This window comes from Macaca mulatta, chromosome 20, assembly GCF_049350105.2.
Source record: "Macaca mulatta isolate MMU2019108-1 chromosome 20, T2T-MMU8v2.0, whole genome shotgun sequence".
Lineage (NCBI taxonomy): Eukaryota > Metazoa > Chordata > Mammalia > Primates > Cercopithecidae > Macaca > Macaca mulatta.
In genome coordinates, this window is record NC_133425.1 from 6,145,683 (window position 1) to 6,162,982 (window position 17,300).

At 54.8% G+C, this 17,300-nt stretch overlaps 2 protein-coding genes across 8 annotated transcripts in view; one reads left to right on the forward strand and one right to left on the reverse strand.

Moving 5' to 3' along the window:
- Positions 1–2,945, forward strand: part of UBN1 (ubinuclein 1) — a 36,756-nt gene extending 33,811 nt beyond the window's left edge. For all 7 annotated transcript variants that reach the window (XM_015125488.3, XM_015125489.3, XM_015125491.3 and 4 more), the window contains 1 exon segment: positions 669–2,945. In XM_015125488.3, coding sequence (XP_014980974.1) covers positions 669–718 — 50 coding nt within the window. In that variant the 3' untranslated portion in view covers positions 719–2,945.
- A 151-nt stretch (positions 2,946–3,096) lies between these two features.
- PPL (periplakin) overlaps positions 3,097–17,300 on the reverse strand; it is a 57,974-nt gene continuing 43,770 nt past the window's right edge. Inside the window, exons 10-22 of the mRNA XM_028840625.2 lie at positions 16,734–16,856; positions 16,402–16,548; positions 15,605–15,756; positions 14,711–14,808; positions 14,367–14,524; positions 12,841–13,019; positions 12,617–12,755; positions 11,544–11,737; positions 11,001–11,151; positions 9,810–9,893; positions 8,935–9,051; positions 7,998–8,090; positions 3,097–6,920 (exon numbers count right to left, since the gene is read on the reverse strand). Of these exons, the coding sequence (XP_028696458.2) occupies positions 4,257–6,920; positions 7,998–8,090; positions 8,935–9,051; positions 9,810–9,893; positions 11,001–11,151; positions 11,544–11,737; positions 12,617–12,755; positions 12,841–13,019; positions 14,367–14,524; positions 14,711–14,808; positions 15,605–15,756; positions 16,402–16,548; positions 16,734–16,856 (4,299 nt within the window). The 3' untranslated portion in view covers positions 3,097–4,256. The remainder of the gene's footprint in view (positions 6,921–7,997; positions 8,091–8,934; positions 9,052–9,809; positions 9,894–11,000; positions 11,152–11,543; positions 11,738–12,616; positions 12,756–12,840; positions 13,020–14,366; positions 14,525–14,710; positions 14,809–15,604; positions 15,757–16,401; positions 16,549–16,733; positions 16,857–17,300) is intronic.

A 17,300-nucleotide genomic window follows, 5' to 3' on the forward strand; every position in this document is an offset into this window, starting at 1 on the left:
TACAGGCTTGAGCCACCGCGCCCGGCCGAAACCTCATCTCTTAAAAAAAAGTTTCTTTAATCAGTTTAAAAGTTCGGGGAAAAAGAAAGTCAATGAGAAAAGCAACTATACCACAACAGGGTTATCCACGTGAGCCTCTCACTTCCTTAGATGGACTTCAGCTTATAGGATGACACGAGATGCAAGTAAGAAGCTATTTGCGCATTTCAGCCGTGTGACTTGTGTCTGCATTGCTTTCCTTTCTTCTGTGGACTGAGAATGCTAGTCCTTTGAATTTGTCTTTACAGGACCTGAGGGTCTTTTGATGGTAAGAGAATGAATGATCATTGCTGCCTTGAGTTCTATGTGATCGTCAGGCCTCGCCTCAGGATGGCAATTGTAGCCTGAGATGACATAACCCAAGTTGCATAGCAGAGTTGCTCTTCTGGGAACACCGTGCTGAGTGACCACGAACCTTCGCAGTGCTATTATGCTTGCAGGCTGCGGCCGGGAGCAGTGTACACGAATAACCACTTGCTGGTGTCTCATGGCTTGTTTGAGCTCTGGAACACTCAGCATTTGGTGACTTTTGCTATTTAGATGTTTCCCTTGAAGTTTTGTTACTACTGCCTTAAGGAAATCAGAGAGCCTGAAAAACTTGTGTTCTAATTTTTCTTACTCTTTTCCAGGTGCTTCTCAGCTTCACGGGAAAGGGCCTGCTGTACCACGGAAATTGTGACCGCTTCAGAGGCAAGGCTTGCCACTTGGATCTGGGTGGAATCAGAACGTGCAGGTCTCCCAGGATGGACACTCACTGCGCCCTTTCTGCTGCTTGGTGTTCTTCTGGAGGAGCGTGAGTTCTCAGTGGAGCGCTTCTTGGCACTTCTGACGTGCCTCCCACGGAGGGAGCCGGGCCCTTGCTGCTCAGGAGGTGCAGACTGTCCTGTGCTCTGGGCCTTGCGGCTCTGTTGCTAGACGGTTGTTAGAGGGGCAGCTCTAGGCTGGGGCGTGTGCTGGGCCATGGTGGGAGGCATGGTGTTTACAGGCTCTGGTGGCAGAGCAGTTGGCACACCTGCAGGTGAATCTGCCTGACCCCCTGGCATTTGGTCAGAGTACCTCAGAGCACCCCACTGCTCAGGGGCTCCTTCTGGCTGCAGTAAGCTCCCTGGATGGTCACAGTGCCGCCTCATCCCAAGGCTGTGTGCTCAAGAGAACAAAACCCAGGCCAGAGCCACAGCTAGGAGACCTGCACTGTCCCTGCAGAATACTAAGAACACCTAGGGTGTGCTCACTGTGGGGGCCAGTTTCTCCTCGGAACATGACAATGAAGCTCTTTTAGAGAAAAGACCTTTGTAGATTCAACAATTGTGATAGGATTTTTACAGACACCTATTTTGGGCTCAGTTTTCATCATTACCATTAAATGCATTGGATAGAAGGGGACTGTTCTTCACACATCATATTATAGGAAGACATAATTCCAGTGCCTTTATGGTGGAGCAGAATTCGACAACACATGTCCATTCAGCCCTCTGAGTGGATCTGAGATGAAGACCTTTTTAAAGATATGTCTGTATTCAAGACAAAGCCAGTTTTGAGTTTTTTACACTTGCACATCATTATCTGTGCCGTCCTGACTAGAAGGGTGTCTGGGCCCCCAAATTCCAAGTCCCAGTGTAGCCAGGGCTCCCATTTTGCTTTTCCAGAGTTTGTGGAGTTGGACTGCAGAGCCCAAAGCCCTTCATCTTTCTGAGGGTCAAGGATACCAGGGATCCCGAGTCACAGATAGACATTCCAGTTTGTCTTCTTAGAAATCATTCATAGGCAGTGCGGCAGAAGCAGGCCTCTGTGAAGTGTCTGCCAGGTAGAAATAGGCCTTGAAGTCCTGGGGCCCTCCAGGCAGTGGGGTTATGTGTTGACTTAAGGATGATGTGTGGGAAGAGCTTGAGGAGTGGATCAGAGAGACTAGGACAGTTACTGCAGAGCTCTTAAGTCACCACTCAACCAGTGGCTCTTTCACAAGGATTTGAGGGCACTTGCCTGTCCTGTGAGGTCTTTGCCACAAGGTGAGTGTGAACTGACTGCTCCAGCTAAGTGATCTCAGGCACGTTGAGAGTATAGCGCCCTTAGCACGTACACCCGGGGGAAAACGGATCGCTCTTGGCTCTTGACTCCCAGGGTACAGCGCCCAGTAACTCATCCGTCATTCAGAGGTTTCCTGGCCTTCCTGGTTTCCCAAGGAGCAAGACCTCTGTCCGCCCTTTGGCCTGGCCTCTGCTCTGACTCCTTTTTTACATAAGAACCAATCTGTGTTTTACATTGGGCTAAGTGGATTCCTTATCCCTTTGTTATATATATTTTTTGCAACTTGGATTTCCAGTTTGTTTACAGAGTAGTCTTAGGTAGTAGCAAAAGAGCCAAAGAAGAGATTTGTATTGCTGAGCTCAAAGCCAAGCAGAGGCCGGCAGTGGAGGCTGAGCAGGGACTCTCCAGGCTTCTCTGCCCATAAACACCCGGGTCCCAGCCCCTCCTTCCTTTCCCTTTGGTGCTCCCTCCTCCCCATGTACCATTGCGCGCGCAGCTGGAGCAGAATACCCTCATTTTTAGGAATCTAGTGATGCCTCTTGCCTCAGGGAAACGTTTCTTTGATGGGGAGTTTGAGATTTCTTTTTCTTGTTTATGCTTTATTTGTGGTAATGAAAGAGCGAATGACTGAACAGCCATGGCAAGGCAGATCTACAGGCGAGGCCGCAGCAGAGGGTAGGGCAGAGCGGCCTCGGGGTCTGGGGGCTGCAGGGGTTTCCTTGGTGCAGCGAAAGTCTCTGAGCACTTACCGGGCGTGGCCGTTTCTTATGTGTGAGAGGGGCTGTGGCTTTTGTGCAGCGACTATGTTGGTGTTAGGGGTGGTGTGGAGATTGTTAATCTTGTATAAAGTGATTCAATAAATTGTTTCAAGGTTTCCAAAACATTTTTTCTCACTCTTTTTTTTCTACCCTGTGGAAGTAGTTCATCTTGTAGGAGCTGTTATATATGGAATATCCATTTTGGCTGAAAGCCAAGAGGGAGTTGGGGAAATAAGCCTTGCATGTAAAAGAAGAAACACGTGGACCGTAAAAGTAGACTCCAGCCACCAGGTTTATTTTCATGCTATAAATAAAGTTCCCTATTACTTCCCATTTTCTTATGTTCTACATGAGATACAGAGAACCAGAAATTTGTGTGGTGAATAATCAACTGTTTGTATACCTAAATACCAATGAGATGATAAGCGAGACTTGTAAAGCACTGAAACTGAGGCTAACAGCAACACAATCCACTATCAAAGGATTTAAATGCCAGAACTGTGAAACATTCTCTGTAGGTGCCGGGACAGTCTGGCTGATAATTAACGTCCACTCTAGCACCGAGGCCTGGACACTTGTGGTTTCTGTTCACCTTTGCTGGCTTGGAGCCCAGATCTGTCTCATGAGCAGAGTAACTACCGAGGAGGCTTCTGTGACGGAAAGTTGGTTTTAAGCCAGAAATCTGGAGAGATGTCATGCCAGGCAGCAGCCCCCACGGGCCCAGGCCTTTGTGGGGCAGTGTCACTGGTGTGCCACCAGTACCCATGCTGCATGGAGTGGGCTTGGCTGCTGTGGTTGGCTTGTGCTTTAGTGGTTTTCAGATGGTGTGCAGGTGTCACGAGGAGTTTGTTGCTGGGAGTGTATAGGAAAAGGCAATGCAGTTGTCCAATGATTGGAGGATGAAGTGGGTCACTAGGGTGAAGGATGGTTGGAACGAGAGTTGCCTGTCTTCAGCCAGTGCCTGTTCTATATGTGGGCTGGACTCTGAGCAGCCTGGCAGCAAGGGTGTGTATAAAATGCTTGGCCTAGGCCGGGCGCGGTGGCTCAGGCCTGTAATGCCAGCACTTTGGGAGGCCGAGACGGGCGGATCACGAGGTCAGGAGATCGAGACCATCCTGGCTAACACGGTGAAACCCCGTCTCTACTAAAAATACAAGAAAATTAGCTGGGCGAGGTGGCGGGCGCCTGTAGTCCCAGCTACTCGGGAGGCTGAGGCAGGAGAATGGCGTGAACCCGGGGGGGCGGAGCTTGCAGTGAGCCGAGATCGCGCCACTGCACTCCACCCTGGGGCACAGAGCAAGACTCCGTCTCAAAAAAAAAAAAAAAAAAAAATGCTTGGCCTGCACCAGGGCTAGGGAGAAGACGACACCAGGGAGGTCACAGCGTCGGAGGAGAACCAGCATCTGCTGCTATGAAGAGTTACAAGAGCTGTGCCTACTTCTGCCCAGATACCAAGACCGCCAGCTCCTGGATGGACATGTCCTTGTTGACGTAGCGGTCATACTGAGCAGGGGTCAGCCTGCCGCTCTGCAGGGCCTCTTCAATGGAGAACTTCTTGCCAGACTTCCTGTCGTGTATTACTGAGGACTCACCATTAGGACCCTTCACTGAGATCTCCTCCCAGTCGCACTCCTGGCTTCTGAGTTTCACGAACATGTTCCAGTCGATGAGCCCCACGCGGTGGGCTTCCTCCGGGGACAGCTCGCGGCCTGTGTCGGGGTGGATGACTACGATGGAGCGCCGCAGGTGGTTCTCCCGCTGCTCCCGCTTGACAGCCACGGAGCCCAGACGTTTCTGCAGCTCGTCGATCTCGAGGTCTTTGTCCTTGGAGAGCCTCTTGAGGTCATCTAGTTCCCTCTCGAGGGACCACAGTCTGGAGTCATGGTTGGTCCCGGAGTCCGCCACGGTCATGTTCCGCAGGTCTCGTGTTTCCGTCGCTGCCATGTCAATTTCCGATTGGAGCCTTCGGGTCTCCAGCTGCAGGTTTTGCCTCTCCAGCTGTAATTTGTGGTTCTCTTCCCTTAGAAAATCTAGTTCCTTGGATGACTTGGAGTTATGAAATTCCAGCTCCGCAAGTCTGGCTTCCAGCCGGCTCACCTCGACATCCAGCTCGCGCTTGCTGCGGCTCTCCTCCTCCAGGTTGCTCTTGAGCCTCTGGATCTCTTGCTCGGTGTCACCCTTCTCCACCTGGATGCTCTCGGAGAGCACCACCTTCTCCTTGACCTCCGCCTTCTCCAGTGCAGCCAGTTTCCTCCGGAGGGGCTCAAGCTCACCCTCCAGGAGCTGCCGCCGGTGCTGCTCTTCTTCCAGCTGGAGTCGGAGCAGGGCATGCTCTCGGGCCTGCTGCGGGTCCTGCTGCAGCACCACCTTCTGCTTGCGGGTTACCTTCTCACGGGCCTCCGCTTCTTCCTGCTCCAGCGCTGCCAGCCGCTGCTGCAACCGCTGCACCTCGCGCTCGGCCTCCCTGCGGGCCTGCCGCTCACGCTCCAGCTCCTCCAGCTGCCGCTCAAGCTCGGTGCGCCGGCGCTGCAGCCTCCGCAGCTCTGCCCGCAGCTTGTCAATCTGTCGCAGCTCCACGTCGATGCTCTCGGCAAAGGCGCTCACCTCGGCCCGCAGGCCTGGCTCCTCCTCGTACCTGACTACCTCCTGCTGCACCACCCTTTCCTTCACTCGCGAGAGCTCCTCCTCCTTCTGGGCGATCTGCTTTTCCTGGGAGGCCTTCTCCCTCTCCAGATCCACTTGCTTCTTCTGCTCCTCTGAGAGCTTTGCCCTCAGAGACTCCACCTCCTCCTTGGTTTGAGGGTCTTCTTGGAATTGGAGGATCTCCTGGACCACTTCTTTGGTCTGGACCTGGGGTTTGGTGTCTTTCAGGGCCTGGATTTCCTGCTTGAGCTGGTAGATCTCTAAATCACACCTTTCAATCAGTCTGGTCTTGTCCACGATCTCCTCCCTAAGCCGCTGAAGCTCCTTCTCCATCTCGGGGTCAGTTTTGTACTTAATGACTTCCTTAGTCACCTCTTTGACTTCCACCTGGGGGCCTCGCCTCCTGAGGGCCTCCAGCTCGCTCTGGTAGCTCCGGAGCTGCTCCTCGGCACCCCGGTACTTTCGCTCCTGCTCCACAAGCTCCAGGCGGAGGTTGGCCACCTCACTCTCCGCCTTGGGGTCTGGCCGCACGATCTCCCTCACCTTCTCCTGCACCACCACTTTGGCGTTCTCCTCCTCTAAGGCCCATATCTTCCGGAGCAGCTCCGTCTTCTCCCTCTGGCTAGCGCGAGCCTTGGCAGCCTCGTCCTCGTATTGGCGGGTGAGATCGCTGACCTCCCTCTCGGTGGCTGCGTCCTTCTCCACCTTGAGCACCTCCTTGACGGTGATCTTGCCCTCAGCCATGGCCCGCTCCTTCTCCAGCCTCTTGAGCTTGTCCTGGAGGAAGCTCAGCTCCTCCTCCTGCTTCTCCCTGAGCTGGCCCTGGCACTGGTGGTCCTCCTGCAGCTGCTGGTACTCTGCCTCCAGCTGGGGGTCATTCTGCAGTTTCACCACCTCTTTCTCGGTGACCTTCTCCTGTGCCCGGCTCTTCTCCTCGGCCAGGACGGCCACACGCTGCTGCAGGAGGAGCACCTCTGCCTCCCGGGCGCCCTTCTGCCGCCTCAGTACCTCCAGCTCCTCCCGCAGCTGCAAGACCTCATCCGCCTGGGCCCTGTCGGGCTCAATGCGCAGGACCTCTTTGACCACGTACTCCTGCCCCCCATCCCTGGTCTCCTGCTCCAGGGCACGCAGCTGCAGTTGCAGTGCCTCCAGCTCCTCCTGCAGCAACTGGTTCTTGTGCTGCTCCTCTGCCAGCGTCTGCTGCAGCTGCTGGAAGCTCTCCTCCAGTGCGGGATCCGGCACCTTCTTGAGCACCTCCTTCCTCACCACCGATTCCTGAGGCCCCTGATTCCTCAAGGTCCGGATTTCTTCCTGGGTGCTCTTGACCTCGTTCTCCAGCTGCTGCCTCCGCTCAGTCTCCTCATCCAGTTGCTTCCTGATCTTCCACGCCTGCTCCACTCCAGAGTCCGGCCTGTTCCTTTGCAGGGTCTCATGGGTCACTTCGACTTCCGGCTGCTGTGATGGAGAAGACAAGACAAGGTTAAAGCCAGGCTCTGGCAGCACATGTGGGGCCTGTCCCCAGCTGGTCAGAGCGGCTGTCCTGTGATCCCCAAGGGACTCCCTCAGCGCCAGTTCATGTTCGTTGTAGAGTTCTAGGGTTACTTTCAAAAATGATCAAACAACTAGTTTGGGGTTTTTTTTAATTAGGTAAAACATTTTTGAGCTGTGGAAGAGTTTAAAATGAAACCATGGTCTCCCACCTCTGGTCCCCTTCCTAGGGCGTGTCTGTCTATGCTCACACAAGCATGTCTGTCTGTAGTATGCACCATGTGTTTATCTTTCCTGCACAAATGGTATTCTTGCTGTGTGCCCTGCCGCTGACTGCACTGACAGAGCTCATTCCAGCTCCGCACAGAGAGTACTGCTTCAGGATTTACCAGCAGCATAGTTTCTACTCTGGACAGACCGCAGTTTAGCCCATTGCTGATGAAGAGTGAACCGCTTCCAGTGTCTTGCTATTACAAACAATGCTGTCGTAAACATCATGGACTTCAGAAAATAACATTCATTTTCTTTGCTTTCTTTTTTTTTTTTTGAGACAGAGTCTCGCTCTGTTGCCCAGCTGGAGTGCAATGGCACAATCTCGTCTCCCTGCAACCTCCACCTCCTGGGTTCAAGCAATTCTCCTGCCTCAGTCTCCTGAGTAGCTGGGATTACAGGCATGCGCCACGCCGCCCAGCTAATTTTTGCATTTTTAGTAGACACAGCGTTTCACCATGTTGGCCAGGCTGGTCTCAAACTCCTGACCTCAGGTGATCCGCCCGCCTCGGCCTCCCAGAGTGCTGGGATTACAAGCGTGAGCCACCATGTTTAGCTGAAAATAGCATTCACTTTCAGCAGACGTTTACTAAGTTGAATAAGTTCTCATGTCAGTAGAAGCATTGGCTCGGGCCAGTCTTTGCACTGGTCCTGCCCAGAAACGTTAGCAAGGGGACACTCCCATCAATTCACAGACTATTTCTCTGAGACAGAGTCTGTCTTTGTCACCTGTTAGCACAGCTTGAAGTAGGATTTCTTACGAAGATCAGTTACCTGTCTCAGGAGATTCAGAGCAAACTCCAGATTCTGCAGCCTCTGTCTGTTGATGGCGTAAACTTCAGTGAACTTGGCGGCAAGTGCTGCTTCCTGCAGACAAGACGTTTAGGAGAGCGATCAACAAACAGGTGTCAACAGGGTAAGCAACAGAGAGCTAGAGAGCGTGGGCGTGGTTCTTGAGAAGTATGGAATTTGGGGGTAGAGGCATAACTCTTGCTTTAGTCTCACTGGTGGAGAGAAAACTGGATCTCGAGGCAGAAGATCCAGACCAGGGTCTTGACTACACTGACTTTGAGCACCAGTGTTCTTTCTTGTGTGTGCAAGGGACTAATATCAGCCCTCCACTCTACTTACTGAGCAAAAGAGGAACTTTCCAGATCCATGGCTTTGACCCTGACACTGCTGTTCAGCTGTGTTTTCAAAAGTTTTTACTTTTTAAAGACAGAATCTCTCTCACTCAGACTGAAGTGCAATGCTGTGATTGCAGCTCACTACAGCCTTGAACTCCTGGGCTCAAGTGATCCTCCCTCCTCAGCCTCCCAAGCAGCTGCAGGGTGCACCACCACGCCTGGCTAATTTTTTTGTAGATTTGGGGTCCTGCTTTGTTGCCTGGGCTGGTCTCAAACTCCTGGGCTCAAGCAGTTCTCCCACCTTGGCCTCCCCAAGTGCTAGGATTACAGGTGCTAGGAGCCACCCAAAGTGCTAGGAGCCACCACGCCCAGCCTTGCTGTCTTTCTAGGCATATCGCTGTCACTGCCCTAGAGCAAGTTCCTCATCTTCTCTTACCATACCTGTTTGCACACAGGAGGGCTCTCAGTGGCTTCCCTGTTGTATGTGCATCTCTGAGGCCAGCGCGTGACACCAATGCTCCCTGGGGAGCAGGGCAGCTTGGCCTCCACCTCAGTCCCGAGGCCGCCCGGCCCACAAAACTCACCTCTTCCTTCACTTTGGCGGCAGGAGATTGGAGCCTGGCTCTCTTGCTCACGTGGCTGCTCCTTCCATTCTCCAAGTCGAGAAGAGACCTTAGTTTTTCTGCTTCTAACTCATAGTCCTGCATGAGTGAGAGACATGGCAGAGGGTAGATTAAAACAGGTTAGAAGAGACAGACATGTTCCTGTACCCCTTCCGGCTGACCCAGACCAGCCCTGTGCCATGTGCTGGTTTTATAATCTGCACGGGTCTTCCTCACAGCTGCACCCTGTAGTGATTGCCAGGAGGTTTTGAGAATTACCGATACCTCAGCAGTACAGAGCTCCATCACTCAGTAACATACAAGACAAGAAAAAGCACCCCCCGAATTCCCCTCCCGACCTTCCTACATGCCTAGAGATTTTCACCTGCTGCTGCTGCTTTTAACATTGTACCATCACCTTGTCTCACCTTGCCACCACCTCTTCTCATGTTTACCAGCTTGCAGACTTCATAATCCAGCAAGTGGATGTGTGCTGCTTCACGCAGCTTTCCCCTTCCACTGGACACCCGTCCTTTCCAGCTTACTAGTTTTGCTATTGTAAATAGGGCTGTTGCAACAATTTTATCCTGCTTTTTTTTTTGGTATTTTTTCTTTAAGGATAAATTCCCCCAAAGAGTTTACTGCTTCAGAGTATAAAACCCTTTTACGGCATTGCATGTCTAGTACCATGCTATTTTCCCAAAAGCCCATGCCAGTTTGCACAGCAGCCAGCAGTGCCGCCAGATGGCCAGCTCCACCCACATGTGCCAAGGCTGGTGCTTGCTGCTTCTCTGACCAGGGGACGGAGGAACGAGGCCCCTGCTGTTTGTGCTTCGGGCAGAAGTTTCCCGGCTCACCTTTACAGCCTGCTGGTACTGCTGGGAATTGGCACAGATCTTCTGTACTTCCTGCTCCCTACTTGCTATCTCATCTAGCAGGTTCTGTAAGACACAGTTTAAAAATCAAAACGAACCGGAAAAAAAATTTAAAAAAGCAAACGTGGATGAAGTAGCTGGAAATCTCAGAATCTGAATTTACTCTTCTCTAGCACAAAGTATGATGAATGGCTCCCTGGTATACATTATTGTTCATTGCAAAAGGCAGTTTTTTTTTTTTTGGTTTTGTTTTTTTTGTTTTTTGAGACAGAGTCTCACTGCATTGCCCAGGCTGGAGTGCAGTGGTGCAATCTTGGCTCACTGCAACCTTAGCCTCCTGGGTTCAAGCAGTTCTGCCTCAGCCTCCCAAGTAGCTGGGACTACAGGCTCCTGCCACCATACCCAGCTAGGTTTTTTTTTGTATTTTTAGTAGACATGGGGTTTCACTGTTGCCAGGCTGGTCTTGAATTCCTCACTTCGTGATCCACCTGCCTCGGCCTCCCAAAATGCTGGCATTACAGGCGTGAGCTACTGCACCCGGCCATAAAAGGCAATTCTAAGGCTCTGTGAAGGGCCAAGATCATTATCTCTGCTAGGAAACAAATGTTTACTGATGATTTGGACCACCAGACACTGTTCTGCTCTCTGACTTAGATTATCTCATTTGATCTTCAAGTGATGCCAGAAGGTAAGCATCGTGACCTCCAGCTTATGAGTGAGGAAAGTAAAGTTTCCAAAGTGGGGATGTGGCTGATGGGGTGGACCTGGGAGTTGCATCTCAGCCTTTATCTTCCCATGTTCTTCCCTCACCCCAAGGCACTGTGTTGGGCCTGGGGAGGCCGGAGTCCCAACTTTGGAAATGGGATTTTCCCCACAAAGGCGGCTCCTCATTCTGTAGCTGCTCACTCAGATAGCCAACCCACGCCAGGCGTCCACTCTGCACCAGGCCCTGTGCGGGGCACTGAGCTGGGAGAGGTGAGCGACACACTCGGATCTTGTTCTCAGAGGGTTGGGTGTTGGGAGCCTGAGAGCTGAGGCCCAGGGAGGACATAGCTGTGGCAGGCCTCTGCCCTGCTCCACCTCCCAAAAGCTTGGCTCCCCAGAAAGGGGCTTGCTGACCTCTGACCCTCCCTCGCCAGTGTGTGCCTGGGGCTGCAGAAGCGGCCGTCTCACCTTCTGGTTCTTCAGCTTGGTCTCCATCTGGCTGAGGCTGTCTGTCTCCTGGGGCTCGTAACTGGGGATGCTGGTGAGGAGCTGCAGCACGTGGTCACGGCCGTGGTGGAAGTCCTCGTAGGCCGCCTTGGCACTCTGTAGGCTCTGCGCCCTGCCAAGGCAAAGCATTCAGGCCTTGGCCACAGCAAGCAGATGCCTTACGGGGCCCTCATTTTTTAAAAAAAAGTGGGAAACAATCAAATGTAACTTAACTAGAAATACCGTAAGTATCTCCCACACGGGTGGGTGGTAATTAGGGAATGTCAGGTGGGAGTGGAGAACCGGGTGAGTCCACATACACTGACTTGCAGAGATGCCCATTGTGGATTACAAGACCCAGGTAATCATGACTCAAAGGAGAGACCACAGGGCTGTCAGGGAATCTGACGAACTCACCAAAAAGAAAAACGGCACCATCTGTGGGACATGGCTACAGCATTGTTTAGAGGGAATTAGATTGCATTCTCAGAAAACAAGAATGACCACCACCCCCCGCACCCTCACCTGCGCTCCACCTGCTGGCACAGGTTGTCGAAACGCTGGCCCAGCTTGTGCACCTCGGCCTCCTGGCGCTCCAGGTCCGGGCAGTGCTCCTGGAAGTGGCTGGCCAGTGTGCTCGAGCACTGCTTGGCTGCCTGCAAGTTCTGCTCCACCTCACCCAGGAGGGACTTCTGGGCCTGTAACTCAGAGGCCATGGCCTGGCCGGGCAGAGGAGGAGACAGCGGTGCTATGGCCAGAGCTCCAGAGCTCCCAGAGCCGGGTGATGACAGACCCCGGGCCACTGGCTGTAGGAGGGTGGTCAAGGCCACAAGGAGGAGGGACTGGAGCCTTGCTCTGTCCATCTCAAACCTGGGTCACTTCTGCCATCTTCTGTTTTATTACAATGAACAAAGCCCTGAAAAACTAACTTCTAAAAACACTGCAGCAGGCAGCTCGTGCCCCGCACTAGAACAGCCTGCCACGGGCCGTGAGGCCTTGGCAAAAGCGGGTCGTGAGATGGGAGTGTGAATAAGGGGCCTCGGGTCGCAGACTTGAATGTTTCCTGCGCTCAAGCAGGCCACGCGGGAAGGGGGCCCGTGGCAACTGCGAGGGGAAAGCAGGCCGAGGACGCAGCTGCTCCTCTGCCCCGTGACTTGCCCTGTGGACTGCAGCCCAGGATGCCAGCTGTGCTCAGCAAGAGATACTGGGAACATGGATTGTTAGGTGTTTTTTTTTTTTTTTTAAGAGATGGGGCTTGCAACATTGTCCACGTTGGACCTAAACTCCGGGGCTCAAGCAAGCCCACCCCAGCCTCCTGAATGGCTGGTGTTACAAGCATGTGCCACTGCACTGTCTATTGCAGATATTTGATCTTAAAATGCTGGCATTTGAAATCCCATAGGTCACACAGATCCCGTGAATAGCTCGGATTTGTCCTGCGGGCCTCCATTTGCAGTTCCCAGTTTGTCACACTGGGCATTCCAAACCCAGGGAGACGGGATGCTGGTGTCCTCGTCTGTCCGGATGGGGTGGGTGGATGGGCCTGATGCCCTCACCTGCTCAGAGAAGGACTTCTGGGATTTGGGCCCCAGACTCACCGCCAGCTCTTGCCCCTTGCTGTCCAGGATGCAGCTACTCTCGGGCACTGTGTCATCCTGATTCAGATGGTTCTCGTGTGTGGCCAGCAACTCCCAGCCCTGCTGCAGGCTCTTCTCCAGGCGGTTGGCCACGTCAACTCTGAGGACACCAGTCAGGCGTCAGGGGATACCCACCTGGTCCCCTGACGCCACCCCAACCTCCATGTTGCCTGTCTGCCACCCACTTGTCCTGGGCCAAGTCCAGCAGCTGCGCCAGGCGCTCGTATTTCTGGTTGGTGTCCTCCACCCGGGTCCTCAGCAGGGGTGCGGTGCCACTGCCCGGGAGGGCCTGGATGAAGGCTTCGCCCTCAGCCGCGCTCCGAGTCTTCTCAGGCTCAATCCGCAGTAGCTCATTGGTGATGTTCTGTGGGGACCAGGGCCCCTCAGTTTTGGACACAGCCAGGCAGCCCCTTCCCCCGAGGATGTGGCCAGGGTGGGCACACATTCCCACATCAGGGACAGTGGAAGCAGCTGGAAAGGCCTGGCACACTCTGGGGCTCTGATGCGGCGTCTGGACGCCAGCCTGAGGGCTGCATCTTTCACAAGCATCCCAGGGAACCGCTGAGGTGGACTGTGGACTAGTGCCACCAAAAGCACCCAGGCAGCTGCCGGGCCTGTGCTGTCCTAAGCACTGCACGTGAACGCTTCTGTTCAATAACCTTTCCAGCAACCCTGGGAGGTGAGTACTACGACTCCACCCAATCACGGGTGGGGGCGTGATGACTCCCAGCAACTTAGGAAGGGACTTGTGGGGTCAGGTTACACCCGAGACCCGCATCCTCTCACCCTGACTCGGCCCTCACTGTGAGGCCCCATCAGGGACTAGGGCACTTCTCCAATCCCAGATCCCCCTCTGTAAAATTGGAGTGCTACTCCCTGCCTCAAAGGGCTGCCTTGAGGATGTGGGAGACTGTGTAGGAAAGGAGGTGGGTGGTGGTGGCCTTGCCACGTTGCCCCCGGCATCAGCTCACCCTGTCCTTGCCACCGCCCTGCAAGCAGGGTCAACCCATCCTACTGAAGAGGCCTGGGGTTTAGCTAACGTGTCTGCGGTCAAATCAGCCAGTGACCCAGTCCTGCGGAATTCCACAGCCCATGTGCTGCGCCAGGCGTCAGATCGACAAGCCATGCAGGGACAGTGCAAGCCTTGGCTCTTTCTCCTGGGGATATGTCTGGAAAGAGCCTGGCGGCCTGGTCCTTGGTCTGGAAGCTGGGGAGGTGATGAGGGCAGCCCTGCCAGCTCCACGACTCGGGACCCGGTTACATGCAGCAGGCTGTCCCTGTCAGACACCTGCAGTGAATGTCCTAAGACCCCACGGGGGGCCGGGCGCGGTGGCTCAAGTCTGTAATCCCAGCACTTTGGGAGGCCGAGACGGGCGGATCACGAGGTCAGGAGATCAAGACCATCCTGGCTAATATGGTGAAACCCCGTCTCTACTAAAAATACAAAAAACTAGCCGGGCGTGGTGGCGGGCGCCTGTAGTCCCAGCTACTCGGGAGGCTGAGGCAGGAGAATGGCGTAAACCCGGGAGGCGGAGCTTGCAGTGAGCTGAGATCCGGCCACTGCACTCCAGCCTGGGCGACAAAGCGAGACTCCGTCTCAAAAAAAAAAAAAAAAAAAAAGACCCTACGGGGAAAAGACCTCGAATAGGGGCCGCCAGGGGGCCAGTGCAGGGCTCCCCAGGCCCCGCCTGTGCTCCTGACCCACAGGTACCTTAAGGTCTTTGGCCCGCTCAGCACTGTCCTGCACAGCCCGGCCTTGCTCCAGCGGTGGCCGCAGGATCCCTGTGATGGCCTTCTCCTGCCGGTCCAGGTCTCTGGCCACCTTGTCCAAGCCAGCCAGCAGCTGCCGCCCTTGTAGGTCAGAGGCATCTGTGGAGGGAGGGAGGACACAGGCAGGTGTGACAATGGGCCAGGGGTGTGAGGCTCAGGGAGGGACCTAGGCACCCAGCCCCCCACCTCCTGCCAGGCCCCTGCCATCTCATCCACAGCATATACCCTGGGTCCAGCCCCTCCCTGGCACCCTCAGAGCCTCAGGCGAGTGGCCCTGGCACCCACCTCCAGGGTTCTCGGTCTTCAGCACCTCATACCGCTGCTGCAGCGTGCGTTTGCTCCCGGCTGCCTTCTGCTGCACGCTCCGGTACTGGCTGCCCAGGCTGTGAGGACGGAAATGAGCTGGGAACCTGGGCAGCCCACCACCCCTTGCACCCACAGAGACACGACAGCAGACTGGCTGGGCAGACACCCCAGAGGAGCCTGACAGCTCCTTAGATGCAGACAGCGAGTGCTCACTGTCGTGCTGGCCTTTGTGTGCTCCTGGGCTCAGAACTCCTCCTCCTTCCCCTTCTTCATAGGAAGTCTTAAACTACCTAAAATTGTCCAATAATCTCCACCAAGATGTTACCTCTGAGGGAGCATACACAGCAGGTGCTCAATAAATACATGAATGAATAAATGAAGGCATTCCTTGAATCATCCACTCATTCAGCAAGGAGTTCCTGGGCACCAACTTTCCACCAGGTACTTAACTAGGCCCTGGAGAGAGGAAATTCAAGGAGCCCAACGAGACTGACACATAGGATAGTCAATAAAAAGTGGTGTGTGCAGTGGAAGAAGGTGCCTGGGAGCAAAGAGGAGGCAGCCCTTATTCCAGCTGAGTCCACAGTCGAGGGGCTGGGAGCTGCAGGTACAGGGAGCAGTGCGTGTGGGAGCCAGGGGCCCTTAGAAACTGCTTGCTGGACGAAGCCAAGAGCTGGATATTCATGTTCAGCAAGTCAGGCGGCCCACGATCTGCCCCTCTCCTGCATGAACCTCCAAGGGGGTACAGATGGAGAGTGTCAGCAACCCCCCGCTCCCCACAGGCTGAGTCCAAATGCCCAGGGCTATGAATGGGGCCTGAGAAGCCGTGGGGGTGGGGCTGGTCCATGCAGACTCCCGCCTTTGCCCTTGTACCTGTCAGCCAGAGCCAGGGCCTCAGGGTCTGTGGGGGGGATCACGAAACAGACAGCCGGAGCAATCAGCTTGTTCCCAGCACTGTCCATGAGTTCCCAGCTCTCCCCGTTGTTCTTCTGCAGGGTGTAGCTGTAGCCCCGTGAAATCAGGCCCTGGCAAGGGCAGGCCAGACAGTCAGGGTCCCGGGAGGGGCTGAGGGCCTGCGAGCGCGGTAGCCATCTCACCCTGGACTCTTGGACCTGGGGACCCTCGGCTCATCACTTGGACCCTCCCCATAGAGTTGGGAGGATTATGCAGGAGGAGCACATATGTTGAGGCTGCTGGCCCAGCAACCCACCTCCATTTCCCTTTGAGGAACCGTCCCTCCCAATTCCCAGTCCCTGTGGTCTCATTCCTTCTCCATTCCCAAGCTCCAGATGGACATGTGACTTGGACCTGGCCAATGTGAGACTGGCATTCCCCGGCCACAGTCATTGGTATAGGGTAGACACTGGCGTTCCCCGGCCACAGTGATTGGTGTAGGGTGGACACGTGACTCAGTGGGCCAATGAGAACCTGGCCGGGGACTTCTGAGGTGGGACTGGGGTTGCTAAGCTGGTGGAACACAAGGCCAGGGCAGGCGAGGTGGGGGCGGCATGGGGGTGCCAGTCGGCCTGCATGAGGTAAAGGGTTGGCAGAGTGACACCAACCATGGAGACAGGCACAGGCTCCCGAGAACGTCGCCTGAGGCCCCAGATCCAGCCATGTTACCCCAAAGACTTTGTAGTGATGTGAACAGAGGAGCTGGCCCCGCGCACCTGCTCCCCCTCAAAGTCACAGAGTGCCTCCACGGGGATGGGCTTGAGCGGAGTCTCCCGGCGGTACTTGAGGGGCACCACCTGCTGGCCTCGCTTCTGCAACCCCCGCACCACGTCCTCATACTTGTCCAGCACCTTCTCCTGGTCCTGAAGAGAACAGGGTCAGGGGCCCGGTGAGACCAACAGCCTTCCCCCTGGTGGGAGGGCACCGAGTAGGGGCTGGGGTCAGCAGGTGGGGTGCTGTGGGGGGCTCTGTCCAGGGCTGAGGGTAGGCATGGTGTAGAGGGGTCCCCCGCCCCCCGGGCCAGCAGGGGTCCTGGGCCCTCGCTCACATCCAGCTCCCGCAGCAGCTGCTCAATCTGGTACCGGTCCTTGAAGTCAGGGCCGTATTTCTGGTTCAGGTCCGAGTCCACCTTGTGCAGTAGCTCCTGAGCGTCCTTCACGTCTTTGTGGAACTTGGGGAGAAGGTGGCTCTGTCACAGCCAGGAAACCACTAGAAGCACCTGGGCTTCTGTCCGAGGCTTCAAGCTCATCCCCCAGGCGGGGCTGGGCCTCCGGTTCACTGGGAGTCCAGCATGGGACCCTGCACTGAGCCTGAGGCTCCTCTGCGTGGAAACAGCCTCACCCTCCCTGAGCTGGCTCCTTAGGGGCCTCACTGGGAGAAGGCAGGTCCCTTCCCACCCATCCATGAGATGCCACCTCTGTGACATGTTTTCTTTGATATACCAGTAAGTCTTGAGGTGTCCTTGATTCAATTCCTCTCTCTGTACTAGGAACACCCAGACTTACTACTATAGTTTCTTTCTAGGTTTTGATAATAGCCTCCCCTTTTTCTCGAAAATTCTCTTGCCCGTTCTTCAGTCTATCAGCTCTTGGGTCACTGTCAGCTATCCCCTGGG